Source organism: Eucyclogobius newberryi, unplaced genomic scaffold (genome assembly GCF_026437365.1).
Source record: "Eucyclogobius newberryi isolate DKJ021-1_F unplaced genomic scaffold, fEucNew1.0.hap1 SCAF_9, whole genome shotgun sequence".
Taxonomy (NCBI): domain Eukaryota; kingdom Metazoa; phylum Chordata; class Actinopteri; order Gobiiformes; family Gobiidae; genus Eucyclogobius; species Eucyclogobius newberryi.
In genome coordinates, this window is record NW_027316532.1 from 16622045 (window position 1) to 16649952 (window position 27908).

General features: G+C 44.8%; 2 protein-coding genes and 1 pseudogene across 4 annotated transcripts in view; 2 read left to right on the plus strand and 1 right to left on the minus strand.

Moving 5' to 3' along the window:
* Positions 1-10305: 10305 nt before the first annotated feature.
* s1pr1 (sphingosine-1-phosphate receptor 1) lies at positions 10306-11505 on the plus strand. The gene has a single exon (XM_072438261.1). It carries the CDS (start codon positions 10412-10414, stop codon positions 11501-11503), a length of 1092 nt encoding a protein of 363 aa, XP_072294362.1. The 5' UTR covers positions 10306-10411; the 3' UTR covers positions 11504-11505.
* Positions 11506-23764: 12259 nt separating this feature from the next.
* Positions 23765-24920, minus strand: LOC140353617 (E3 ubiquitin-protein ligase TRIM35-like; annotated as a pseudogene).
* Positions 24921-27178: 2258 nt separating this feature from the next.
* kank3 (KN motif and ankyrin repeat domains 3) overlaps positions 27179-27908 on the plus strand; it is a 45596-nt gene continuing 44866 nt past the window's right edge. For 2 of the 3 annotated variants that reach the window (XM_072438256.1, XM_072438255.1), the window contains exon 1: positions 27179-27261. The gene's annotated coding sequence lies outside the window, so the exon portion shown is untranslated. The remainder of the gene's footprint in view (positions 27262-27908) is intronic. The other variant, XM_072438254.1, reaches the window with a different exon arrangement.

The following is a 27908-nucleotide window of genomic DNA, read 5'->3' on the forward strand; positions in this document are numbered from 1 at the left end:
TTCCTGCAGTACTGCTGAGCGGCCTGTAGAGGCTCCAGCAGCAGAAGTGAGGGGAAAACTGGCTTATGTGGATATATTTCAGAACAATGTAAATATATTTGTGACACACGGTCATTTTATATTGTATCAGTCAATCACTGCTTGCTCTGATTGCCCTGGTGCAGGACGCTGATGTCCCCATGTCCCCCTGTCCCCTGTCCTCAGACCCTCCACAGAAGGATTAAACATTGACCTCCTCGTTCTGCTGTTGACGTTTATTCCATTTTGACCTCAGAAGAACATTCAGTTTTCAGGATATTAGTGAATGATGAAGAATGTGACCAACAGGAAGTGGTTACTCTCTCTTCCTCCTCACTTCCTGTAAACTCTTGTGTTCAGCAGCCAGACTTACACACATTTGACTTAAGGTTTAGAGCTTTTTAGAGCTGAGTTGGTCCAAAACACAGACATGAACATATGAATGTCCGACCTTTGACTTTCACCACTTCACCTTCTGCGTTTCTTAGAGATTTCTATTCGTTTAGGGCTCTATGTTCCCGCACTCTTGTTTTTGTCACGTTTAAAATCCATAACACTGACTCTAACTTTCACCAGAATCTAAAAACCAATAGGCTCTAAACTTAAATATTTCTGTACAAAAAGGCTCTTAACATAGATATTTCTGTACAAAAGGAGGCTCTTAACTTAGACATTTCTGTACATAAAGGCTCTAAACTTAGATATTTCTGTACAAAAAGGCCCTAATCTAAATTTAGACATTTCTGTACAAAAAGCCTCTAAACGCCACGCTGCCCTGTCATTGGTTCTGTCGTGACTTTAGCTCTAACGCAGTGGCGGGAGACAGATCATAACAGTCATGGTGCTGTTGTCATGACGATGAGCAGAACATTTGAACGCCGTTGTTTGTGACGCTCGTCCATGTTTCGTGAAGAATGCACTGTTTTTCATAAATACAACATAATCTGAGAATAATCGGCTCAGACTTTACAGTAAAGTCAAACGTAGAGATATGAGCTCTGTTTACACACAAACTGTACCAGAAGCTGAAGGTTACAGAGGAGCCCGGCCTCCTGCTGGTGCCACCGGCGTCCTGCTGGTGCCAGAGTCAGGACTAAACATGGATCGGCCTCCTGCTGGTGCCAGAGTCAGGACTAAACATGGACCGGCCTCCTGCTGGTGCCAGAGTGAGGACTAAACATGCACCGGCCTCCTGCTGGTACCAGAGTCAGGACTAAACATGGATCGGCCTCCTGCTGGTGCCAGAGTCAGGACTAAACATGGACCGGCCTCCTGCTGGTGCCAGAGTGAGGACTAAACATGCACCGGCCTCCTGCTGGTACCAGAGTCAGGACTAAACATGGACCGGCCTCCTGCTGGTGCCAGAGTCAGGACTAAACATGGACCGGCCTCCTACTGGTGCCAGAGTCAGGACTAAACATGGACCGGCCTCCTGCTGGTGCTGTACCATGTGACCTGGTAATTTATCGCTCAGACGTTTGTGACACGTTAAATTTGAGTGCCTCCATTTGTGTCGTGTGATCAGCTGATGGGGTCACGACCTCTGCGTTATCGTGGAAACAGCCCCCAAAAACAGAACGTGAGGTCGCGCGCCAGACTCCCATCTGAATCAGTCTGAGTCCAAAAGCTGCTCAGGCGTGAACCATCGGAAATCAGATTACTCACATCAGATGGGACTGTTTACGTGACAGTAATCTGACTCCAGAAATCCAATAATATCTGCAAAAACCAGGATGTGAAATAATAAACTTCACCAAACGCTCCAATGAGGGAAAAGTGTGTTTTTTTTTTTTTAATTCAAATCTTGGTGAAACGTTTGTTCCGACGACTCAGACGTCTCTCTTCTGCCTGTGGCGCCACCGTCTAGTCAAACATCACTAACAATAATAGAATACTTATAATCCTCCAGTGGTCGAGTCTGGACCTCTTGTAGAGACCCCGGCGCCGGGGACCCCCGGGGCCCCAAATCAACGGCCCAGAAGAGGCAGAGAAGCCAAAAATGTACTGAAGTAAGAGTAAAGGTACTTCAAACTAATAATACTAAAGTAAAAGTACAAAGTATTCCAAGAAACGACTCAAGTAAGAGTTAAAAAGTAAAGTAGAGAAAGATCAAATATGTCACTTTAAGAGAAACTGATTGGACCAAACATCAGGTTTATAACGTGATTATAACGTGATTATAACGTGTTTATAACATGTTTATAACATGTTTATAACGTGTTTATAACATGTTTAACGTGTTTATGTTTAAAATGTTTACAATGTGTTTACATGTTTAGGTGTTTATGACGTGTTTATAACATGTTTATGAGGTGTTTACAACATGTTTATAACATGTTTAACGTGTTTATGTTTAAAGTGTTTACAATGTGTTTACATGTTTACGTGTTTAGGAGGTGTTTATAACATGTTTATGAGGTGTTTACAACATGTTTATAACATGTTTATAACATGTTTAACGTGTTTACGTGTTCATGGCGTGTTTATATCATGTTTATGACGTGTTTACGTGTTTATGACATGTTTTTGACATGTTTATAAGATGTTTATGATGTGTTTGACGTGTTTATAAGATGTTTAACGTGTTTATAACATGTTCAACGCGTTAACGTGTTGATGACGTATTTATGACGTGTTTATAACGTGTTTATGGTGTGTTTATGACGTGTTTATAACGTATTTATACCATGTTTATGACGTGTTAATACCATGTTTATGAAGTGTTTTTGACGTGTTTGTAACATGTTTAAAACATGTTTAACGTGTTTACGTGTTTATGGCTTGTTTATAACATGTTTATGACATGTTTATAACGTGTTTCTAACATGTTTTAAACGTGTTTATGACGTGCTTATGGCGTGTTTATAACATGTTTAACGTGTTTACGTGTTTATAACAAAAAAAATCTGGTGTTTCAAAGGAAAGACACAAAATGACAAAAAGTAAATCTCTGAAGGAAGAAGATAACACAAATGTTCAGAGCTTTATGAAGATGACATGTTTGTGTCACTTTTACTCTGAACAGAAATTGCGCAAGTCAAAGCTCCAGATTCAAAAAGAGATTTACAAAGAGAAGCTGAACATGTACAACCAAATTTTATGTAGAACTAGGGAAAGATGTTTTTCTGAAATAATCTGAAGCTGCTGTAACAACTGGCGTATCCTGTTTGCCACAGTAACAGATGAACAAACCCTCCAGCTCAGCTGCCGTTAGAACTCATTTCCACATCCAAGTGTAATAAGTTTGCATTATTCTTTATTGACAAAGTTCAGGGCATTAAAAATGATATAAATCCCACAATGCAAAAAATTACCCTAAAACCACCTCGACACATAGAGCTGACTCACTTTGCACCAGTAACTGACAAAACTGTCCAGGAGATCATCACCAGTCTGAGTTATCTACATGCTGCCTCGATGTGTGAGCCTCCAGATTTCTAAAATCTGTGCTGAACAGTTTGTTGCACCACTCACTCACATAGTTAACATGTCGCTTCAATCTGGAACATTCCCAATGTCTTTGAAAACTGCGGTCATAAAGCCTCTCCTAAAGAAGAGCAGTCTTGATGCTGCAGTACTGAGTCATTACCGGCCCATCTCTAATCTGCCATTTAGGGGCAAAGTCTTTCAAAAGGTTGTTTACCAACAGCTCACAGATTTCCTCTTAATAAACAACTCATTTGATGTGTTTCAGTCAGGTTTTAGACCTCATCACAGCACTGAGACTGCTCTTGTCAAGGTGACAAATGACATCCGCCTGAACACTGACACGGGCAAAGACTCAGTCTTAATTCTGTTAGATCTGAGTGCTGCTTTTGACACTGTCGATCACGGGATCCTCTTACAGAGACTAGAGGACTGGGTGGGCATCACTGGCCACGACCTAAACTGGTTAAGGTCCAATCTGGAAGACAGGAAGTACTTTGTTGAAATTGGTAGCTGTGTCTCAGACCACATGACCCTGACCTGTGGAGTGCCCCATGGTGTCAGACCTGGGTCCCCTTTTGTTCAACCGCTACGTGTTGCCGTTAGGTCAGTTGATACGTCCTATCACAATTATGCAGACGAGTCAGATCTATGTTTCACTGTCGGCAGGTGAATATGGACCAGTGGATTCACTCTGTCACTGCTTCCAACAGATCAGTGTGTGGATGCAAAACAACTTTCTCCCGCTGAACTCAGAAAAGACTGAAATCATCGTTTTTGTCCCACAGAAACAAAGAGAAAGTGTTAGCGGTCACCTCCAGAGTCTCGCTCTAAAACCTACAAACCAAGTTAGAAATCTGGGGGTAATAATGGACTCAGACTTGAACTTTAACAGCCACGTCAAATCAATAACATCGGCAGCATTTTACCATCTAAAAAACATTGCCAAAATCTAAAATATAGTGTCAAAACCAGATTTAGAGAGACTTATCCATGCGTTTGTCTCCAGTAGATTAGACTACTGTAACGGCCTGCTCACTGGCCTCTCCAAACGAGTTGTAAAACAGCTGCAGTACATCCAGAACGCTGCTGCTCGGGTCCTGACTAGAACCAGGAAGTATGATCACATTAGTCCTGTTCTCAGGTCTCTGCACTGGCTCCCTGTGGCTCAGAGAATAGACTTTAAAGCAGCTCTGCTTGTGTACAAGTCTCTCCATGGCCTAGCACCAAAGTACATCTTGGGCATGTTAGTGCCATATGAACCATCTCGGACTCTGAGGACCTCAGGGACCGGCCTCCTGCTGGTGCCAGAGTCAGGACAAAACATGGGGAATCTGCGTTTCAGTTTTATGCAGCTAAAATCTGGAACAGTCTTCCTGAAGATGTGAGACAGGCTTCTACTCTGACGATGTTAAAATCTAAGCTAAAAACAATTTTGTTTAGCTGCGCATATGACTGAAAGGATTTTTCTTTGCACTCTTCTCTTTTATGACTTAAATTGTTTTTAATTAGTTAATTTTTATTGTATTTCTGTTTCTGTAATTTCTTTGTGATTTTATTGCATTTTTCCTGCTGTGAGAAGTGCTTTGAATTGCCTTGTGTATGAAATGTGCTGTACAAATAAACTTGCCTTTACTCAAGTAAGAGTTACTGTAATACAAATATTACTCAAGTAATATTATAATTACTTGAGTAATAATATTTCGAAATTAAATGAAAACAAATAAAAGTCAAACACGTCAAAGCTCATGGGACGAGCCGCACCTGCTCATTCTGACCTCGTTGCGGATTGGTCCAAACGCCGGGTGAGAGGTCACGGCCCGGGATGGGTGGGGGGGGGGTCACGGGGGCGGGGCTTCAGCTGTCAGGTTCCCACTGGGATTAAACCAGGAAGAAACTAATATTTATCTAATAATGAGCGGCACGCAGACAAAAGAAGGCCTTTATCTGAGTGATCCGGGCCTAATGTGCTGTGTCAGATGCCCTCCCGTGCTCAAACATCGCAGTATGTGCTCACAAATAACCATTGCAGATTAAAACAATTCTTGAAATGAACATAATACAATTAATAATTCATTTAATTAATACACTGAACTTAATTATTTGAAGATTATTTATGTCAACTAAGGAAATACAATTAATTCTGCAAAATTTAAAATTCCCTGAGTGCCTAAATTGTTTAGAAACCGTTTTTGTTCCCTCGTGTGCTAATGACGTTCCCCCGTGTGCTAACGACTTTCCCCATGTGCTAACGACGTTCCCCGTGTGTTAACGTTGTATGTACTTTATTACGCTGCTCCTGGTACAAAGATCTCTCTTGACGACGTTTGTTTAAATCTCTCTCAAAATTAAATAAAAACGAAGGACGTCAATAAAAGACGTTCCCCGCGTGCTAACGACCTTCCCTCGTCATGACCTCACACACAGTTGTAGTTCAGGGTTTGAACATTTGTAGACTCTTTGTTTCGTTTTGTCGTGATAAAACAGTAAAAACAGGAGTCATAAAGCGAGCGGGCGGCGGTGAAACCTGATTGTCTCTCACCGCGCTGCATTTGTTTGCGTCGGAGATGGTTTTATGGCGGCGACGTTACACATCTCATAACCTGTGTGCACACTGGTCTCACGGGAAACGCACAAACAAACACAAAGCACGGCGGTTTGAGGCTCTGCACATGTGCCGTTTGCGTCGCAGCCTCGACCTGGCGCAGAATCTCTCTTTAACGCAGGGCTTCGATGAATCAAATCTGAACATAATGAAGAGGAATAACAAAAGTGCACTGTGTAACTTTTGTGGAGCAGCGTCACACAGCGCCGCCTGCTGGTCTCCTGAACTGCCATTGAAACTTTGAAGACACTTTTTAGGACATGCTCGCAGTGTGAGACGCAGTGTGGGACGCCGGCCTAGCGTCAAACTGGGTGAATGATAAGATTCTCGTGGGAAACGGGTCAAACCGCAGGACGTTTAATCAGGTAAAGTGATGTTTATGATGGTAACTAGCACCAGGACTGGACCAAGACTGGACCAAGACTAAACCAGGACAAGACCAGGACTAGACCAGGACTAAACCAGGACAAGACCAGGACTAGACCAGGACTAGACCAGGTCTAGACCAGGACTAAACCAGAACTAGACCAAGACTAGACCAGGACTAGACCAGGACTAAACCAAGACTAAACCAGGTCTAAACCGGGGACTAAACCAGGACTAGACCAGGTCTAAACCGGGGACTAAACCAGGACTAGACCAGGTCTAAACCGGGGACTAAACCAGGACTAGACCAGGTCTAAACCGGGGACTAAACCAGGACTAGACCAGGTCCAGGTCTTAAACTGGTCCCAGCTAAAGCCCTGAGTGAATCCTGACAATGGAACGTAACGGGACGCCTGTCAGTGCGCATGCGCTGGGGCCAATCCACCTCACTCCGCCGCGGGACCGTCGCTCCTCCGCTCTCGCTCAAGGTAAAACACGTTTTACTCATTTAAACTAATTCAAACTGTGGTTCTCTGTCACGTTCTCTCCCTCTGCGGCGCTGTCCGCGTGTCGGGGACAGATTAGAGCTTTTCCTGACCTTAGATCTCTGCGGGTTTGTCGTGTTTTCGTGCAGTTTGAGAAGAGTCGCATCCCGAAAGGCTCAGGGGCGCGCGCTCCCTCTCTCTCTCTCTCTCTCTCTCCCCACTCTCTCTCTCTCTCTCTCTCTCTCTCTCCCCACTCTCTCTCTCTCTCTCTCCCTCTCTCTCTCTCATCACATATTCTCATTTATTTTTCTCTTCTTTCATCTTCAACACTTTTCTTTACAGTTCTTCTTCTCTGCGCGCACTTTGTTAGAGTCGCGCTCACGTTTTTTGGACACATTTTTGAGGCTCATCGGACCTTCTCCCGCTTCACATCCACTTCAAACATTCACTCGTTAATTTATGCATTTATTTAATTTTTTTTGCAAGGAACATTTGACTTTTGACGCGTCCAGTTTGAGTTTGACGCGCGCTCTTTTTCACGCACGCGTCTAAACTGCCAAAAAAAAAAACAACACATTTTCACACGGATTTTTGGGGTGCCCGGTGTTTGCGCCGTTACGCGTCGGGAGCGGCTCCGTTTGACGCGCTTTGACGTGGCCCGCGCGTGAGAGTTTGACCCGCGGGAGAAAGTTCTTGTGAATAGTTTTTCTCTTTTTTTGTTTCTTTGTACCGTGGGAACGGGACCGCGCGCTCAAACGCAGAGGCGAGCGGCATCCCAATTAGTCCCGAAGTGTTTGGGACCGGGGGCCACCGGGGGCCACGGGGGGCCACGGGACGCACGCGCCGCTCACCGGGAATGTGAGCGGGATTTACATAGAAAAGATAAAGATCATCCGGGACTTTTGTTTCATTCGTGAGTATTTTAACTTCTTTAGTTGTATTTGTTTGTCTTCTTCAGGTTTATGACTTTGTGACGTAAACACTCCAGGACAGCGCCCCCTAGCGGTGCAACAAAATGTAATATATCTCTGACTATTATTTTCATTATGTGCTAGTTTATGATATTATTTTGTGACAGAGCTTTAGTTTGGTTGATGGAGCAGGAGTGTCCAAACGATGGCCCGGGGGCTAAATGTGGCCCTCAGACTTCCTGTAAATTGGCCCGAATAACCGAGCAGTACTGAAAAAACTGCAATGTTCTTGATCGCAGTTAAAATGTGCAGTAAAAGAGGCCCCTTTGTCCCGGTTCAGAGTCTAAGGTTTGTGCCTCGGCCAGAAGGTCCCGGGTTCGATTCCCGGAGCAGAATAAGGTTTGATCTGAAGGGCGGAGACTAAAAACACTGTTAAAGAGAAAAATGCTGTAATGAGTTTAATTAGAGGTGTTCATGATGTTCGTTGTGCGTTTAATTTGAGGCAGATCAAACCTGAGGTGAAGCTTGAAGTCATTTTAACAGAAAAACCACAGAGAGAGAAAAGGGGGAGAAAGAGAGAGAGACTGAAAACATTTAGACTTTTACTGTTGCGTTTGATGTCGCCACAAGAAAACAACCTTCTGTTTGAAAGAAGTACTTCAGTTACATGTAGTACCATGATTCACCTCTAGAGGCACTGAGAGATCCTAAACCAGGACTAAACCTGGTCTAAACCTGGTCTAAACCAGGACTAAACCAGGACTAAACCAGGACTAAACCTGGTCTAAACCAGGACTAAACCAGGACTAAACAGGACTTAAGAGGGATTTCAGTAGCATTAAACCCTGTTGGCCTCAGACGTGTCCAAACGTTTGTCATTTGGGGCCGTGAATCGAACCAAAGACAAAGTCAATAGAGGGCTGAGTGGACAGTTTAGTGAGGTCAGAGAGTGGACAGTGCCGGTCCTTCAGGTCAGAGGATGGACATTGTTGGTCCTTCAGGGGCCCTAAGCCTAGACATGGCACACAGTGTAATCTCCACCAAGTGTGTTTGTATTACCAACATCAGAAACAGAACTGTGAGTCTGTATTTTTACATGTTCTGATTCATGTTCATGCTTTCTACTGCGATGAAACATTTGTCAACATGTGTTTAGGGCCCATGGTGACTCTATGGCCCCTGGTGGCTTTGGGGCCCTGGTGGTTTTAGGGTAAAAGGATGAAAGAAAAAAAGAAAGGATGGTCTGTGAGCTGCATTGGCAATAGTCTAAGCAGCAGGACTAACCCGGGTTATTATACCACTACTAACCTACGACTACACTATGAGTAAACTACGACTAAACTACAACTAAAACTAAACTATGACTAAACCAGGTCTAAACCAGGACTAAACCAGGTCTAAACCAGAACTCAACCAGGACTAAACCAGGACTAAACCAGGACTAAACCAGGACTAAACTAGGACTAAACCAGGACTAAACTAGGACTAAACCAGGTCTAAACCAGAACTCAACCAGGACTAAACCAGGACTAAACCAGGACTAAACTAGGACTAAACCAGGACTAAACTAGGACTAAACCAGGTCTAAACCAGGACTAAATCAGGTCTAAACTAGGACTAAACCAGGTCTAAACCAGGTCTAAACAGGACTAAACCAGGTCTAAACCAGGACTAAACCAGGTCTAAACTATGACTAAACCAGGACTAAACCAGGTCTAAACCAGGACTAAACCAGGTCCAAACTATGACTAAACCAGGACTAAACCAGGTCTAAACCAGGACTAAATGGGACTAAACCAGATCTAAACCAGGTCAAAAGCAGGACTAAACTGAAACGTTTAGAGCTCTCTAGATTGTAAATTGTAAATTGTAAACTGAATGTTTCATGTTGGACTTTATGCTCGTCGTAACTTGATAATCCTTTAATTGTCCGTCTCTCTGTCCTTTCAGACGGACGCACTGACCCCTGCTCTCTCTCTCTCTCCCTCTCTCCCTCTCTCTCGCCCTGGCTCCAGTCCTGGTTTCAGTCCAGACTCTGTGTTCAGCCTCAGCAGACGGCGCCCTCTGGTGGATGTTATCGCCGCTGCAGGAGATGGCTCGCTACGTTCTCAGACTCTTTCACCACGTTCAGCTCTTCATCGACCTGGAATACTTCCTCATCATCGTGAGCAGAATCTGAACGCCTGGAGCTACTTTTTGGACAAACTGAGGATAATTTTGGATTTTTCTGGAATATTTGCGGCTATTTATTGTGGATTGGACATTTGACATCTCTGCAGCACATGGAATTCACATTTTCTGACCCATTTATCATATTGGATTAACAGTTTTGAATGACTTTTATAGTTGATTTGACATTGTAGCGCTGGTAAAAAACATTTTTTTCAACGGAAATGTAAAGATTATGGATTGCGTTACTCTTACGATATAATTTGAACCGTCTATTGATTGGCCAATTGCTTTTTGTCCACTACACGTCATTAACGACTTGGAAAACGGACGTTAAAAGCAATGTAGCATCATCGTTAGCTCACTTGGTTCTATGGAATACATTTTTTAACCTGCTGTAATTTTGGAAACCGCTTCCGTAACGCTCCGAAATGGCTGACCTTATCGCCACCCACTACAACTACACCGGCAAGTTCCGCAAGACGCAGCGGGACTCCGGCCTCAAGGCGGACTCCGTGGTCTTCATCATCGTCTGCTGCTTCATCATCCTCGAGAACCTCTTGGTCCTCATCACCATTTGGCGGACGAAGAAGTTCCACAAGCCCATGTACTACTTCATCGGGAACCTGGCGCTGTCCGACCTGCTCGCCGGCGTCGTCTACACCGCCAACATCCTGCTGTCGGGCGCCAACACGTACAAGCTGACGCCAACGCAGTGGTTCTTCCGCGAGGGGAGCATGTTCGTGGCGTTGGCCGCATCCGTCTTTAGTCTGCTGGCGATTGCCATTGAGCGCCACCTGACCATGCTCAAGATGAAGCTGCACAACAACGGTAACACGTTCAGAGTCTTCTTGCTGATCAGCACGGTGTGGATGATCGCCGCCATTCTCGGCGGGCTACCGATCATGGGCTGGAACTGCATCGAGAGCATGGCCAACTGCTCCACCGTTTTACCGCTCTACCACAAAACCTACATCTTATTTTGCACGACGGTGTTCAGCATAATCCTGATGGCGATCGTCGTGCTGTACGCTCGGATCTACGCCCTGGTCCGCGCCCGAAGCCGCAAGCTCGTCTTCCGGAAGGTCACGAACGGCGCCCGGGGGAGCGCGGGCGCCAACAGCAAGAGCTCGGAGAAGTCCATGGCGCTCCTGAAGACCGTCATCATCGTCCTGAGCGGCTTCATCGCGTGCTGGGCGCCGCTGTTCATCCTGCTCCTGCTCGACGTGGCGTGCGAGACGCTCACCTGCCCGATCCTGTACAAGGCCGAGTGGTTCCTGGCACTGGCCGTGCTCAACTCCGCCATGAACCCGCTCATCTACACGCTGACGAGCAACGAGATGCGCCGCGCCTTCCTCAAGACGCTCCTCTGCTGCACGGCGTGGATCAGGCCCCGCCTCCGGTCCGGGCCCGTCGCCGAGTTCAGCCGCAGCAAGTCGGACAACTCGTCCCGCCCGAACAAGGACGATGGAGAGTACTCGCCGAAGGAAAGCGCGTCCGCCAACATCACGTCCTCGTCTTAAACGTCAACGCCGCTCGGGATTTAAGCGGACTTTTGGACAACTAAACGAAAACACTTCACATTTTAGCAGCACTTAAACTGGTGGAATCAGGGAACGCGAAATAACTCGTAACATCATTCTGTTTCAAGTTGGACGTTGGCGTTTTGATCGCTGGACATTGGTTGACTTTAAGGTGCATCGTGTAACTTTTCGCGTCCGTCGTACTTTTATTCCGTCACAGGCGTTTTCTTTTGTGTAACTTGCTCGTCTGGACGGAGAGTTCAGTGGCGTTTATTGCGGAACATTTGAGGCGACGCGACGACATCTGAGCAGCCGATCGTGACTCGTTGACTTTGACAAATAATTTAACAGTTGTATTTCGATGGTCGTAATCGTTGTCTGGACTAAACGGACTCTAAAACACAAACGAGAAGAGGTATTAAAACAAAGATTAGCATTAGCCTTAGCGTTTTCAAATCAAAATGTCATAAAAGAATAAGCTCTTTCAGGATATATTCTGTATCTAGAAGCCTTGCGTCACCATAGTTATGCCTTTATTGGGTTCAAAGTTACACCGTGCACCTTCAGGCATCCGACCACTTCATGATTCTATGTTAAAAACCTCCATGAAGTTTTAGATTCTTTAATAATCCGCTAAAGTTCGACCGGTTCAAACCTGGAGGCGTTGCCGAGGAAGAATACATTACAAACAGAATACAACCGTTTTTTGTCCAGGGTTCAGAAGCGTAAAACCCGAGAACGTCGAACTTTTTGCGCGTGGAATGGTCAGATCAGAGTCGTGTCGTCGTCGGTGTCGTACAGAATGTCTCGAACAGTTGGACGTCTATGCTGACAGTAGATGTAACTTTGATTTCTCTTTTTTTCTGGAGCTTTTTAACACGATCCCACAGCGTCACGTCTCGATACAATTCTGTGGAAAACAAGACATTTCGAGGACGAATTGTGTTGACGGACATGACATTCTTCCACTGGACCCATTGTCACTGCTGCTTTCAAGGACAAAATATGTACTCTGGAATTTGAATATTTACTATGTACTACCTATAAAAAAATCTAACAATGTAGGAACGTCTTGGGCTGTTTGGACAAGCTGCAATCCCTGAAAAACGCTTCAGTATTTCTCCAAAAACCTAAAAACGTTGATTCTTCTGTGAACAAAAGCTCTTAACACATCGACCTTAACGTCTACGGGACGATTGCAAACGGATTTGAGAACCAGTTTGGACATTTTCAAGCTCGGACATTTATTCACTCTTAAGACCTTCTAGACTAGCGAATGCCTAACGTTTTTATGACGTGAATAATTCATGAGTTTAAGACTTTACGCCGCTTCCTGTTTGAAAGATCTGAGTGCGATTATTGATCTGTGTTTTGTACGTGAAGGACAAACGCGCCGGACTGTTCTTCGGCGGGCGTTAAAACCGTCGCTTCCGATGTTTGAAGGGCCTGAACCTGGTTTTGAACAGCGAGCGAAGAACATGTTTAAGAAGGAACACTCTTTATCGTAGAAAAACACGTGGACTAGATAACATTTTGGTCCATGGATGAGAAGGTTTCAAATGTCGTAAGGCAGTTTGTGAAGTCGAGACGCGCGAATCGTCAGCTAGAAGCCGCGTTTGAAGATGGCGAGGCTCAACTTTATGCAGAGGAAAGAGATGGTTTGAAAAGGAGGAGACACAACCTCCCCTCAGTCTACAACAGGCTTGTAAGACCTCAGCAGAACCCAAACAAGTCAAATGGAAATGAGAAACTTTATCAAGTCAGTAGTAAGTATATTTGATCTGTATAACGCTTTTATAAAAACGAAAATATAATAATGATAATGATAATGATAATGATAATGATAATGATAATGATAATAATAATCATAATCATAATCATAATCATGATCATGATCATGATCATAATAATTAAACAGGCAAAATGAACTAAGCAACAACTAAAAGCGTTTGTTAATAAAAGTGTCTTCAGCTGCTTCTTAAAAGAGTCTGAAAGGACAGGTCTGAGGTCCGGAGGAGGCGGAGCAGGAGGCGGAGCAGGAGGAGGAGCAGGAGGCGGAGCTGGAGGAAGGACAGAAGGAGGGGCAGGAGGAGAAGTCATGGCCCAGAAGATCAGAAACATACTGTCCGAAAAGTGAGAACACAAAGTTTAAAATCAATTCTATATTTAGATCAGAACCAGAGGAGTGATGTGTTCTGGGAGTTCCTGTTCAGCGCTGAGGGGGAGGGGAAGGGGGAGGCGGCCAGACCTCAACACGCCTTAAAGCGCAAATATTACTCATGTTTGAGTATCGTTAGTATATTTGCTCGTGACTTCACATCAGCCGGGTATCGAGTTAGAGCTCCGTCTGGTGGCTGCGGAGGGAATTACAACAGGGAGATAAATAGAGATAGCGTGCTAACGTCGGCGCGCAGTTGTAATGAATGCGATCTGTGGCAGAAATGGTCCGAACGAGCCAGGTCAAGATATTCGAGTTACGGAGTTAGAAACACTGCGGGAGATCTGGGAGTTCCACCTGTGATGTCACAAAAGTGGGAAATGTGTAACCAATTGTTTTTTGAGGCTTAAAGGGAGAGGACTTACTAAACATCATCAAACTAGTGCGACTGAAGCTAAATGCAACCCCAGGGAACAAAATTAGATGTTATAAAGTCCCACATAATCTTTTCACGACCCAAAGTTTCAGCTATAACTCCGCCCCTTTAAGCAGGACCAATCAGAGCTCAGGAGGGAAGAAAAGCTGCTCCTCCCTCAGATTCTCAGATGAAACATTTGAAACCTTTTCTACCACGAACCACTTGTTTTTCCTCCTGACGTTGAACCGTGAAAGAGAAACAACCGTTTGTGTTGAGTCCACGCAGTTCTCACGCAGCGATGCCTCCTATTGGATGAAACTGTCCCCCGCGCTTCCTTATTGCTTCTGTTGAAATGTGTAGGAAATATAATGTCGATGTAATAGACACAGACCCTTTAAATGCATCGCTTTGTCTTATTTTGAAATGAACGTTCTTTTACATCTTATTTTGAAATCTACTGTTCATACTTCCCGTGATATTGTTTGTATGTCGTTTTAAACTTTTAGACTTTTCCTTCCCACATCAAATGCACTTAGATCGACAGTGAAAGTGTGAGTTTTGAAAACGTTTTTGATCCGATATTTTTGTAAAATTAACTGTAAAAAAAATGCGTAGATGTCACTTAAATACGTTTTATTTTATTTTTTTCTGTTTATGCTGTTTTATAGTTTAGTCTTAGGCCTTTGTGTAGTTTCATTAATTTATGTTTAAAACCAGAAACAGAAGCGACGTTTATGGAAGAAAATGTGACCCTACGGAAGCCTGTTCATGCCACAAATATGTATAAAAGTATGTGTTGCGTTTTATGATGAAACAAAACAACACGTCATTCATATTCATGCTGCGTTCACGAGTTATTTGCACTTTAAAAACGCACAGGAAGTCGGGAAAACACAACAAATCCGTCAGTTTGTGTGTAACGTTTGAGTTCTTTGACTAAACGTTACATTTCGGGCTTTAGAGTTGATTTAATGACGCTGATTAAAGTTTTAAAAATGTGAAAAACTGTTTATTTTGAAGTCTTTGCAGCTCCGCGCGTTCCTCACTGGGCAGCACGATGCGTTTATAAGTGCTTTACATCGTTCTCTGGAGGCGCCAGTTCCGCCGTGACAGTGAAGCTAACAAACATTAGCACGCTAACAAACATTAGCATGCTAACAGTGCACTTCACACTCTGCTGAGAATAAAACATGTTCTAATCAGATGCAGACAACACAGATTCAAGACATTTTTGCCGAGACAAATATATTTTATTTCATTACATGCCACTTTAGCTAGCGAGAGTAGAAATGGTTTAAATGGCTAAAACAAATAATGCTAAGGTTAAAAAAGGCTAACTACGTCAAAATCCCGACTTTCCAAAATAAAAAGCAGACAAATGCGACTTCTCATCGCATTTGTCTGTTTGATCTAGTTATTATTGTCAGGAGTGAATCATATTTTGGTTGTGTCGTTGAGCAAGACATTCAGCCAGCGTCCAGGTGTGTGTGACAGGGAGGGCATCTGGCATAACTAAAACTGTCATCAATTAAAAAATCTACAGAAAACATGTAAAAATATAGATATGATTTTGTTTTTGCAGCAGCAGCAGTTCAGTCGGTAGAGCATTTGCCCACTGGCCATGAGGTTGTCGGTTCAATCCCTTCTTCATTACACTGTACTTGGGCGAGGCGCTTGACCCGCTCCAGTTTAAAGACATTTATCAATCACCTAAAAAGGCTTTATTTGTCATAAACAGGCTTCCGTACATGTCGTCCTTGAGTCCAGTGCTTTTATTTTGAAGGAGCATTAACAGTGTTTTACCTGAGGAAGAGGAGTTTGTGTAAAGTGTACAGTTTGTCTGCACTGAACGTGTCATAGAGGTTAATAAAGACATAGAAACACAATTCATCCTCTGCATTTTATTTTGAAAATCTCGGAACGTGTAAAGGTTGTAATGTTTTTGTCCTAAAGTCGTTCCCTCGTCAGGGGAAAATGAAATAAAAGCCAGCCATTTAAGCAACGTGTCCCGACAATGATAATACACAAGTTTTAAAATGTAACTTTTTCATCCAGAAAAGGTGAAAACCGTAAATCACACATTCATAAATGTTCTGCCTGTGTTTAGGGGTCGCGGGTGACCGGAGCCCGTGACAGACTATGGGCCTTAGGCGGGTTCACCCTGGGCCGGGCCAGCTCAGCGCCGAGGCAAATGAACCATAAATCGAATACTGAAAATGAATGTAATAATTACAGCTCCGAACAGGTGGACCAAAGAAGACCTCCAGCCAGAACCTGACACATCCTGTTGTGAAGTCCAAAGCTCAGAGATGTTCTGCAGGTTCTGCAGTATTTATGTCGAGAACATCATCATAATCCAAACAAGTCGTAAAAGTGGACGATGTCAGACGTTTACAAACTTCAGAGTAAAACACACTTTATTATGATGAAAGAACCCGTTTGACCGTTTCATTCATTATTTTAGGTTCTAAAACATGAGACGCCAAAGGAACATGACTTTAAATGTGCTAACCATTCTGCCACACTCAGTGTGAAGCTAACCACTCTGCCAGAGTCAGTGTGAAGCTAACCATTCTGCCACAGTCAGTGTGAAGCTAACCACTCTGCCACAGTCAGTGTGAAGCTAACCACTCTGCCAGAGTCAGTGTGAAGCTAACCACTCTGCCACACTCAGTGTGAAGTTAACCACTCTGCCACAGAGTCAGTGTGAAGCTAACCACTCTACCACACTCAGTGTGAAGCTAACCACTCTGCCACAGAGTCAGTGTGAAGCTAACCACTCTGCCACAGAGTCAGTGTGAAGCTAACCACTCTGCCACAGTCAGTGTGGACACAGTCTGCTTTTATAGATCTGTCCGTGCTGTTCAATGCCACACCAGTAGGAGGCGCCGTGAGTCCACTGAGCCGCCTCCCACAGAGAGGAGGCGCTGTAGAGCCCTTCTCTGTCCTGAGTCCAGGAAGTCCAGGAGCCCGAGGCCTCCACCGAGGTCTCGTTTATCCACCAGAGAACGCCCCCTGGAGGAGACGAGAGGAAGTCCAGCACGCAGAGGAGCCAGAGGCAAGAAGAAGAGGACGGACAGTCCAGAGAGAAGATCTGGACCTGAGGAGCTGAGGAAAGAAGAGAAGGTCTGAACCAGGTCTAAACCAGGTCTAAACCAGGACTAAACCAGGACTAAACCAGGTCTAAACCAGGACTAAACCAGGACTAAACCAGGTCTAAACCAGGTCTAAACCAGGACTAAACCAGGACTAAACCAGGTCTAAACCAGGTCTAAACCAGGACTAAACCAGGACTAAACCAGGTCTAAACCAGGACTAAACCAGGACTAAACCAGGTCTAAACCAGGTCTAAACCAGGACTAAACCAGGACTAAACCAGGTCTAAACCAGGTCTAAACCAGGACTAAACCAGGACTAAACCAGAACTAAACCAGGACTAAACCAGGTCTAAACCAGGTCTAAACCAGGACTAAACCAGGACTAAACCAGGTCTAAACCAGGACTAAACCAGGACTAAACCAGAACTAAACCAGGTCTAAACCAGGTCTAAACCAGGACTAAACCAGGACTAAACCAGGACTCTAAAACTCTAAACTCAAACACTTTGGGCTGATTTAAAGTAAATTTTTGAGGTGAATTTCTGCCTTAAAAACCCTGGAACAATAAGTCCAAAACATGTTGAACTCACTTTAGTTTACGTTAAAAACAGTCAGTTTTAAATCTTAAGCAGCTTTTACAGTTTGAATCAATCACAATCGCTGTAACTCACATTTATGATTTAACATATTTCAGTGAGTTTAAACAAGGTCAAAGTGCTGCCCCCTGTGGCCGCCGCTGGCACTACAGACGCAGAACTCACTTTTGGTGTTGTTTCTCGTCGTCTCCTGGACGACCAGCTCCGCCTCTTCTCTGAACACCACCACACACCCGCCCATCCGCAAACAAACGCACCTGAGACGAAAGAGTTCAAATAAAACACGTTTAATCATTAAAATGAAAGAGAAATAAAAGTGAATTCTCACCAAAGTAAATAGAACGAGGTCAGCGTAGCGTCCATTTCAGGGGCGCTGCCCGAAAGGGTAAAGGTCACGAACTTCTGGAGGAACAAACCAAACATGAGGATGAATGTGAGAAGTTTTTCTTTTTCTCACTCCATTTTGTGGTGAAATAAATGGTAAAATTATGTTATTCATACTTAGATCTCGACGTTTGTGTCTATTTTTTTGGACAAATTTTCATCATTTTCGTCATGACTTTTAGATAAATACAAACTCAACTATTGCTTATTAAAAGAGTAAAGTGAGGAAATATGACATGAAAGGAGAAGATGAGCGTCTTTACAAGTTCAGTTGAAGTGGCAAAATTTTAAAAACACACTTTATCTGGACAAATATCTAATATTTTAATTCCATTTTGTTCCATTTCTTTTCTTTTTACTTTTCTTTTCTTTATTATTATTTTATTTTTCATTCTGTTCCATATTTTAATAAAACAAAAAAGTTTTACCCAATTTCCCCCATTTCCCCCCCCCAAATGTTTTTTTTTTTTTTTTCCAGTTCGTTCCTTTTTTGTTAAAACATTTTATTCCCATTTTGTTCATTTTTTTCCCTTCATTCCCCCCCCCCCCTTTTTGTCATCAAATTTATTAGTTTTTCCCTTTTGTTCCATTTTGTCAGTAACACACACAAATAAATAAAATGACCCTAAAATATAATAGACCTTATAAAAGTCTTAAAAGTCTTTTACTTTATCATAAATCCCTAAATCTCATTTTTAGTTAAAATAACTTCAGCTTCGAGAAAAGAAGAGTCAAAACATGCATGAGCTTGAGCATGAGCATGAGCATGAGCATGAGCATGAGCATGAGCATGAGCATGGACATGAGCATGAGCATGAGCATGAGCATGAGCATGAGCTTGAGCATGAGCATGAGCATGAGCATGAGCATGAGCATGAGCATGAGCATGGACATGAGCATGAGCATGAGCATGAGCATGAGCATGAGCATGAGCATGAGCATGAGCTTGAGCATGAGCATGAGCATGAGCATGAGCATGAGCATGAGCATGGACATGAGCATGAGCATGGACATGAGCATGAGCATGGACATGAGCATGAGCATGGACATGAGCATGAGCATGGACATGAGCATGAGCATGAGCATGAGCATGGACATGAGCATGAGCATGGACATGAGCATGAGCATGAGCATGAGCATGAGCATGGACATGAGCATGAGCATGAGCATGAGCATGGACATGAGCATGAGCATGGACATGAGCATGGACATGAGCATGAGCATGGACATGAGCATGAGCATGAGCATGAGCATGGACATGAGCATGAGCATGAGCATGGACATGAGCATGAGCATGAGCATGAGCATGGGCATGAGCATGGACATGAGCATGAGCATGAGCATGAGCATGAGCATGAGCATGGACATGAGCATGAGCATGAGCATGAGCATGGACATGAGCATGAGCATGGACATGAGCATGAGCATGAGCATGAGCATGGACATGAGCATGAGCATGGACATGAGCATGAGCATGAGCATGAGCATGAGCATGAGCATGAGCATGAGCATGAGCATGAGCATGGACATGAGCATGAGCATGAGCATGAGCATGAGCATGGACATGAGCATGAGCATGAGCATGAGCATGGACATGAGCATGAGCATGGACATGGACTTTGATGTTCCTCTGAGCAGAACTTAAGCCTCTTTGAGACATTAATTTTGTTTCAGGAGAAATCAGACCACATGATGAAAAGTTCAGAACTGCTCATGTTCTAAAGACATTATGACTTTATGGATGTAAAAGTATATCAGAGCGAGAAATGTAGACGCAGAATTATTCTTCTGCAAAACAAAGATGAACGAGTGAAATTTAGGCTTCCAACGGTTGATGAGAAAAGTACAAAACACGGCTCTAAACTCAGAACAAACGTAAAGCTGATGATCTGATCTGTGTGTTATCTGATTACTCCAGGTTTATGTGTGTCTGTCTCTTACCTCCTTCTTCTGCTTCTTCTGTTGCTGCTGCTGTTCTTCCTCTGTTCTCTTCTGTTCACTTCTGTTCACTTCTGTTCTGCTGCTGTTCTTCTTCTGTTCTTTTTCTGATCTTCTTCTTCTTCTTCTGCTGTTCTTCTTCTTCTTCTGCTGCTGTTCTTCTTCTGTTCTCCTTCTGTTCTCTTCTCTCTTCTGTAAGGAGCAGACGAAGCAGAACGAAGTCTCCAGAGTTTTTGGGAAAGAAAAGGCCGTTAACGTCGAGGGTGAAAACAGGAAGTGTCAGACGTGCACAGCTGCGATGTCGTCTTTAAATACACGACGAGGACGATTTGGACCAAACAAAGTCTAAAGAACACGACAGGCGAAAGAACCCGAGCGGCTGAAGTTTAATGAAGTATCAAAGGATCATTTCTGTTCTGAGCTGAGGCTTAAATAAAGATGTTCAACTGAATTCTTCTTTTCAATTTGACCGAGTTTGTTTTTGTGAAAAGTGAAAATAATCATGAACCTGAAAAAATCATCTTAAAAAGTAATCATCATAATACAATTCACTTCAGAGTCAAAAGTATAAACCTGGAGGAGTTCCACATGAAGAAAAGATCTGACTCTCACAGACAAGAGAGAGACAGTGGAGCTGGAGCCACTCAGGAGGAGAACCAGTTCTTCAGGAGGAGAACCAGTTCTTCAGGAGGAGAATCAGTTCTTCAGGATGAGAATCAGTTCTTCAGGAGGAGAACCAGTTATTTAGGAGGAGAACCAGTTCTTCAGGAGGAGAACCAGTTCTTCAGGAGGAGAACCAGTTCTTCAGGAGGAGAACCAGCTCTTCAGGATGAGAACCAGTTCTTCAGGAGGAGAACCAGCTCTTCAGGAGGAGAACCAGCTTTTCAGGAGGAGAACCAGTTCTTCAGGAGGAGAACCAGTTCTTCAGGAGGAGAACCAGTTCTTCAGGAGGAGAATCAGTTCTTCAGGAGGAGAACCAGTTATTTAGGAGGAGAACCAGTTCTTCAGGAGGAGAATCAGTTTGTCAGGAGGAGAACCAGTTCTTCAGGAGGAGAACCAGCTCTTCAGGATGAGAACCAGTTCTTCAGGCAGATGAAGAACCGTTCATATGGAGTAGAGACTGTTTCTCCAGGAGAGGATTATCTGGATCCACAGGTCATCGATGTGTCTGTTTCACTCCCGACAGGAAGTGAGAGAAGAAGAAGAAGAAAAGACAATGAACAGACACAAGTGAAATTAAATATGAAATATAGTTTGATAGAATAAGTGTTTATCAGGGGATAGAGCTCAAGCTGCCATACTTCCCCCAGAGTTGCTCCTAGGGCAGCGGAGCTGAAACTGTAGCTTTATATTTCTGTTCCTAACTGGCCTGACCATAAACCATTTAAAGAGGAACGTTTTAAGCCTGGTCTTAAATGAAGAGACTGTGTCGGCCTCTTTAACATGGACAGGAGCTGATTCCAGGCTCTACCTCCTACTGTGCTTTTAGAGACTCTTGGGACCACCAGAAGGCTCTACCTCCTACTGTGCTTTTAGAGACTCTTGGGACCACCAGAAGGCTCTACCTCCTACTGTGCTTTTAGAGACTCTTGGGACCACCAGAAGGCTCTACCTCCTACTGTGCTTTTAGAGACTCTTGGGACCACCAGAAGGCTCTACCTCCTACTGTGCTTTTAGAGACTCTTGGGACCACCAGAAGGCTCTACCTCCTACTGTGCTTTTAGAGACTCTTTGCACCACCAGAGTGCCAGCATTTTGAGAGTGAACATCTTTGAGGTAGGAAGGGGCCATGTGAAGAGACTCCAGCACCGTCACTCGAGGACGTCCTGGTGGAGGAAATGTCCAGACGAAGCAGGTTGTTCAAACTGAAACACAGATCCGGCTCGCTCTGGCGTAACCCGTGCTTTGTCGTGAACCTCGACTCGCAGAAAACGAAACACGATCTCTTCTCGTGATGCGTCTTCTCCATTTCCTGTCGCTCTGGCAACAGTTTATTTGTGTCGGTTGGAGTTTTTCTTCTGTTTTTTCTCCACGTTTGCTCCGTTTCTCCGCCACAAATAGGTTGTTATTCTTTTGCGCAGAATAAAACAGGAAATGGCTTTGAGACTGACAGTAAACACAAGCACCAGTGTTTTTAAGATCATGCCAAACTTAAGCGCAGTTTTTCCACCTCTGGATTTCAATTAATTTTATTTATTCAATGTTTTTACGAGGTCGGTGAACTGGAACTTTAAAGTCCTGTGTTCTTGGTCACGTTTGAGGAGGTTCTTCGAGGTGAAAGCTGATTGGCTGAGCAGGGGCGGTCCACTCTGCTCCACGTGAGAAGGATGTGAATACAAACGACTTTCGCTGTTTGAAAATGAGCTTCTCCAGCTTTAATCAAGTTCGTTTCACGCCGGAACCGTCTCCCTTGGGGTCTTTTTGTGGGCTGGACTTTCATCGGCTCAAACATGTCCAGTATTTATAGTTTCAGGGGCGAATGGGGAGTTTGAAATCTCTAACAGTCGTGTAAACTTTACATCGACGCTTGAAATACACAAAGAAAGCTGCGCTGCCTGGATTTGAGCAGCAGGGGACAGCATCCAGCCTCCTGTGAGTGACCGAAGCTTCTGTGAGTGAAGCTCCTGTGAGTGACCGAAGCTTCTGTGAGTGAAGCTCCTGTGAGTGACCGAAGCTTCTGTGAGTGACCGAAGCTTCTGTGAGTGAAGCTCCTGTGAGTGACCGAAGCTTCTGTGAGTGACCGAAGCTTCTGTGAGTGAAGCTCCTGTGAGTGACCGAAGCTTCTGTGAGTGAAGCTCCTGTGAGTGACCGAAGCTTCTGCGAGTGAAGCTCCTGTGAGTGACCGAAGCTTCTGTGAGTGAAGCTCCTGTGAGTGACCGAAGCTTCTGTGAGTGACCGAAGCTTCTGTGAGTGAAGCTCCTGTGAGTGACCGAAGCTTCTGTGAGTGACCGAAGCTTCTGTGAGTGAAGCTCCTGTGAGTGACCGAAGCTTCTGCGAGTGAAGCTCCTGTGAGTGACCGAAGCTTCTGTGAGTGACCGAAGCTTCTGTGAGTGAAGCTCCTGTGAGTGACCGAAGCTTCTGTGAGTGAAGCTCCTGTGAGTGACCGAAGCTTCTGTGAGTGACCGAAGCTTCTGTGAGTGAAGCTCCTGTGAGTGACCGAAGCTTCTGCGAGTGAAGCTCCTGTGAGTGACCGAAGCTTCTGTGAGTGACCGAAGCTTCTGTGAGTGAAACTCCTGTGAGTGACCGAAGCTTCTGTGAGTGAAGCTCCTGTGAGTGACCGAAGCTTCTGTGAGTGAAGCTCCTGTGAGTGACCGAAGCTTCTGTGAGTGACCGAAGCTTCTGTGAGTGAAGCTCCTGTAAATGACCGAAGCTGCTGGAATCGCTTTTTTGAAAATGTCTGAAAGATTCTCCAAAGTTATTGTTTTATTGGCAACAGTTTTATCACTTTATGATTCTTACTGTTTGCAGTTTAGCTTTAGCTTGTTTGGTGTTATCCACTTAACAACAGTTGAAATTTTGGGGACATATTTTATTGGTATTTTATGATTGACAATTTAAAAAGATACAAGACATTATGTAAAATATGTGATTGATAAATGACACAAAATGGTGTTTTAGACCAGGAAACGTTTGAATTAAGATGAAAAGGTTTAAAGTTCTTCAGTGGAACATATTTTAATCTCTTTGGTTTTAGCGTCTCCAGCTTTATAAACAGAGAACAATGGGAACATTTTCTCTGTGAATCTTTCTTCATGAGAACAGATCAGAGACATGTCCTCAGCGTCAGAGAAAGACAGTTTCCCTTTGTCATAATCCAGTCGGACTCCGATCTTCTGAGGGCTTCGCTTTAGATTCAGAGTTTTACAAACAACATGAATGTATTTTCCACTGTACTTTGGCCTGGTTTATCAGGAGTCCTGGTCCCAGCTCTGGGCCGGGCTGTGAGAGCAGAGTCTGGGTGGTTTTGTGAGTGTGTCTGTACTCTCTGATAAAGTCCATGCTCTGTCTCTTCAGCTGCTCCTCCACAGTGAGGATGTTCTGTTCTAGAGTGGACAGTTTCTCCCTGATCTTCTGCAGCTGTGGTTCTATGGTCTGGGCCTGTCTGCTCTGCTCCTCTCTCAGCGCTCTGAGCACAGACTCCTCCTCCTGCTGGAGGAACCGGTGCAGCCGCTCAAACTCCGCCCTGATCTGTCGCTCACATTGCTTCACCTGTGTCTGTGCGTGAAGGTTTATTTCCTCATACTGTCGCTGTAAGGCTGAGGCCTGCTCTCTCCTCTGGGCCAAAGGCTGGAGCTGTGAGTGGAGCTGCTCCTTCAGTTCACTCACGGCTGAGTCCACAGACACCACCTTATGTCCAGAGTGAAGAGAGGGCTCACACACAGGACACAGAGGGCGACACTCGTCCAGGCAGAACAGAGGGCTCTGCTCTGGGTGTGAGCTGCAGAACTTCTCACTCTCTCCTGCTGGAGCCTTCTTTGAAAGGAAAGAATCAGTTGTTTTAGAGCAAAGTTCACATCTATAAAGTCTTTAGAGGATTTTCTGCGACACACGGGGCAGTTCTTGGTCTTGTTCTCGTCCCATTAGTGGTGCAGACAGCTGGAGCAGAAGCTGTGGTTACAGCCCAGAGACACTGGCTCTTTAAAGATCTCCAGACACACAGGACAGGTCAGGAAGTCCTCCACTGCAGAGATCTGCTCCATTTCAACAAAAGTCACAAGACTCACAGGTCTGTGTCCTCTGTGTGCGACGCCCTGCTGCAGACTGACTCAACTCTTTCACTTTCCTCTGAAAGTCGTTCACACCTGAGTGAGAGTCTGAGCAGCAGCAGCAGCAGCAGCAGCAGCAGCAGCAGCAGCAGCAGCAGCAGCAGCAGCAGCAGCAGGGGGCGCTGTTGTGCTGTTCACTGGCTGTAACATCTGTCATTTATCCATTTTACACAGATCATTTAATAAAAGGTGAATTTATTACATGCTGAACTATTAAGTCGCATCCACATTTTCTGCCACTAGATGTCACCAAGAACACCTCCTCCATTTTAGAAACGTGTGAAGAGAGTTGTCCTGAGTTTGAGATGTTCAGAGATAATCCACAGTTTACCTGAACACCTCCAAATAGCTCTTGAAGATAGTAAAGTCCAGATTTAGTAGGTTCTTGCTGTGTTCTCACTCGCACCACATTAATTTACCTGGGACTACACCGGGAACTAAAACTGGATCACACTATGACTAAGAATGAGGAAAGACTTTGTTAAGGCTGTAAACGGTGTAGTTATTATAAAGCTCTATCCCTTATGCTTCTAGCTGCATGTCAAATATGATCCTTCAATGTCAAAGTGTGTTTGTACAAGTTTGAGATGTCACCTTCTGAATCTCTTCCTCAGGTTTTTGAAGTATTTGTAATTATTTCTCAAGTTTCAGCAGTTTCTTATTTACAGCCTCAATATCTGCTCCTTCTGTATTGACTCTCACATGTGGCTTTGAGTTTTAAAACTCTGGTCCTGCATTATACTGGAGCTTCTCTGGTATATATAGACTCCATACTTGGTTGGGGCTGTCCGAATCAGCTGCCAGCCCATTTCACAATCTGAGAAAATGCATTTTTGTTCTTCACTGACACATTTCTAAACCAAGATGACACGCAGAAGGCTGAGATGGACTCAAGGAAAGCAGAATAAAATAAAGACATATGAGTTTGGACGGTGCAGGCGCTGGTGTCTCTTCTTCACACGGCATCACAGTTCATCAAAGACTAGAGTCAATGATTGTGTCCAGGTACTTATACTGGGTCACCAGCTCCACAGTCTGACCATTGGCTGTGACCGCTACATAACTGAGTGTGCTTTTCCTAAAATCAACAACCACATCTTTAGTCTCGTTCACATTCAGAAGCAGTGACGACTCACACCATTTTGTGGTCATAAAGCCTCTCCTAAAGAAGAGTAGTGGTCAGGGGTCAGGGGGAGTGGTCATAAAGCCTCTCCTAAAGAAGAGCAGTCTTGATGCTGCAGTACTGAGTCATTACCGGCCCATCTCTAATCTGCCATTTTGGGGCAAAGTCTTTGAAAAGGTTGTTTACCAACAGCTCACAGATTTCCTCTTAATAAACAACTAATTTGATGTGTTTCAGTCAGGTTTTAGACCTCATCACACTGAGACTGTTCTTGTCAAGGTGACAAATGACATCCGCCTGAACACTGACACGGGCAAAGACTCAGTCTTAATTCTGTTAGATCTGAGTGCTGCTTTTGACACTGTCGATCATGGGATCCTCTTACGGAGACTAGGAGGACTGGGTGGGCATCAGTGGCCCCGCCCTAAACTGGTTAAGGTCCTATCTGGAAGACAGGAAGTACTTTGTGTCTCAGACCACATGCCCCTGACCTGTGGTGTGCCCCAAGGGTCAGTCCTGGGACCCCTTCTGTTCAACCTCTACATGCTGCCGTTAGGTCAGCTGATACGCAGTGAAAATGTGTCCTATCACAATTATGCAGACGAGTCAGATCTATGTTTCACTGTCGGCAGGTGAATATGGACCAGTGGATTCACTCTGTCACTGCCTCCAACAGATCAGTGTGTGGATGCAAAACAACTTTCTCCAGCTGAACTCAGACAAGACTGAAATCATCGTCTTTGTTCCACAGAAACAAAGAGAAAGTGTTAGCGGTCACCTCCAGAGTCTCGCTCTAAAGCCTACAAACCAAGTTAGAAATCTGGGGGTAATAATAGACTCAGACTTGAACTTTAACACGTCAAATCAATAACATCAGCAGCTTTTTACCATCTAAAAAACATTGCCAAAATCAAAAGTGTCTAAACCAGATTTGGAGAGACTTATCTTAACTATCATAACTTAATTATAGCGATACTCCAAGAAGTCAAATGTTCTGAGAAAGTAAATGTAGAATAATGCTTTAGTAACACTTTTAATGCGCCTTCTTTTGCGCTCTTTGTTCTGAAAAGCACACCGGAAGTGCTTTTACTCCTCCTCTCCCTCTCTCCCCCCTCCCTCTCCCACCCTCTTCCTCTCCCTCACTCCCCCCCCCCCCCTCTCTCCCTCCCCTTTTCCCTCTCCCACCCTCTTCCTCTTCCTCTTCCTCCCAGACTTCCCAAACTGCGCCTTGGAGCGGGTCACGTCCATAGCGGCGCGAGAGGACGCGGAGGAACGAGGTAAGTGCTCCTGCGCCACCTTTACGCACAACTTTTACGCACTACGGGCTCTTTCCACGCGCGCGCCGGGGTCCCATTGCACGCATTGCTGAACTCGCGCGTGACGTCTTGTCCTGGACTTTCCGAGCCGCGGTTCTGGTCAGCTCTTGCGCCCCCGTCCCGCGGATCGCGCCCCCGTCCCGCAGATCACTCGTTTGCGTGGATCCGTGACGCGTTCTCACGGTGTTTACACGGGTGGACTCGTGCGTGGCCGTTTTTACCGTGCAAATTAACGACGCGAGCGTGACGACTTCTGAGGGGAAAGTAAACGGTGACCGGGGAGCTTTCTGTGAGCAGCGCGGCTGACGTGACTCTCTGTGGCTCTCCGTGACTCTCGTTGCTATGCGTGGCTCTCGTGACTCTTGTGGCTCTCCGTGGCTCTTGTGTGGCTCTCGTGACTCTCCATGACTCTCGTGGCTCTCCGTAGCTCTCCGTGGCTCTTGTGTGGCTCTCGTAACTCTCAGTGGCTCTCGTTGCTCTCCGTGGCTCTCGTGACTCTTGTTGCTCTCTGTAACTCTCCATGGCTCTCTCGTGACTCTCTGTGGCTCGTGACTCTCCGTGGCTCTCCATGACTCTCGTGGCTCTCCGTAGCTCTCTGTGGCTCTTGT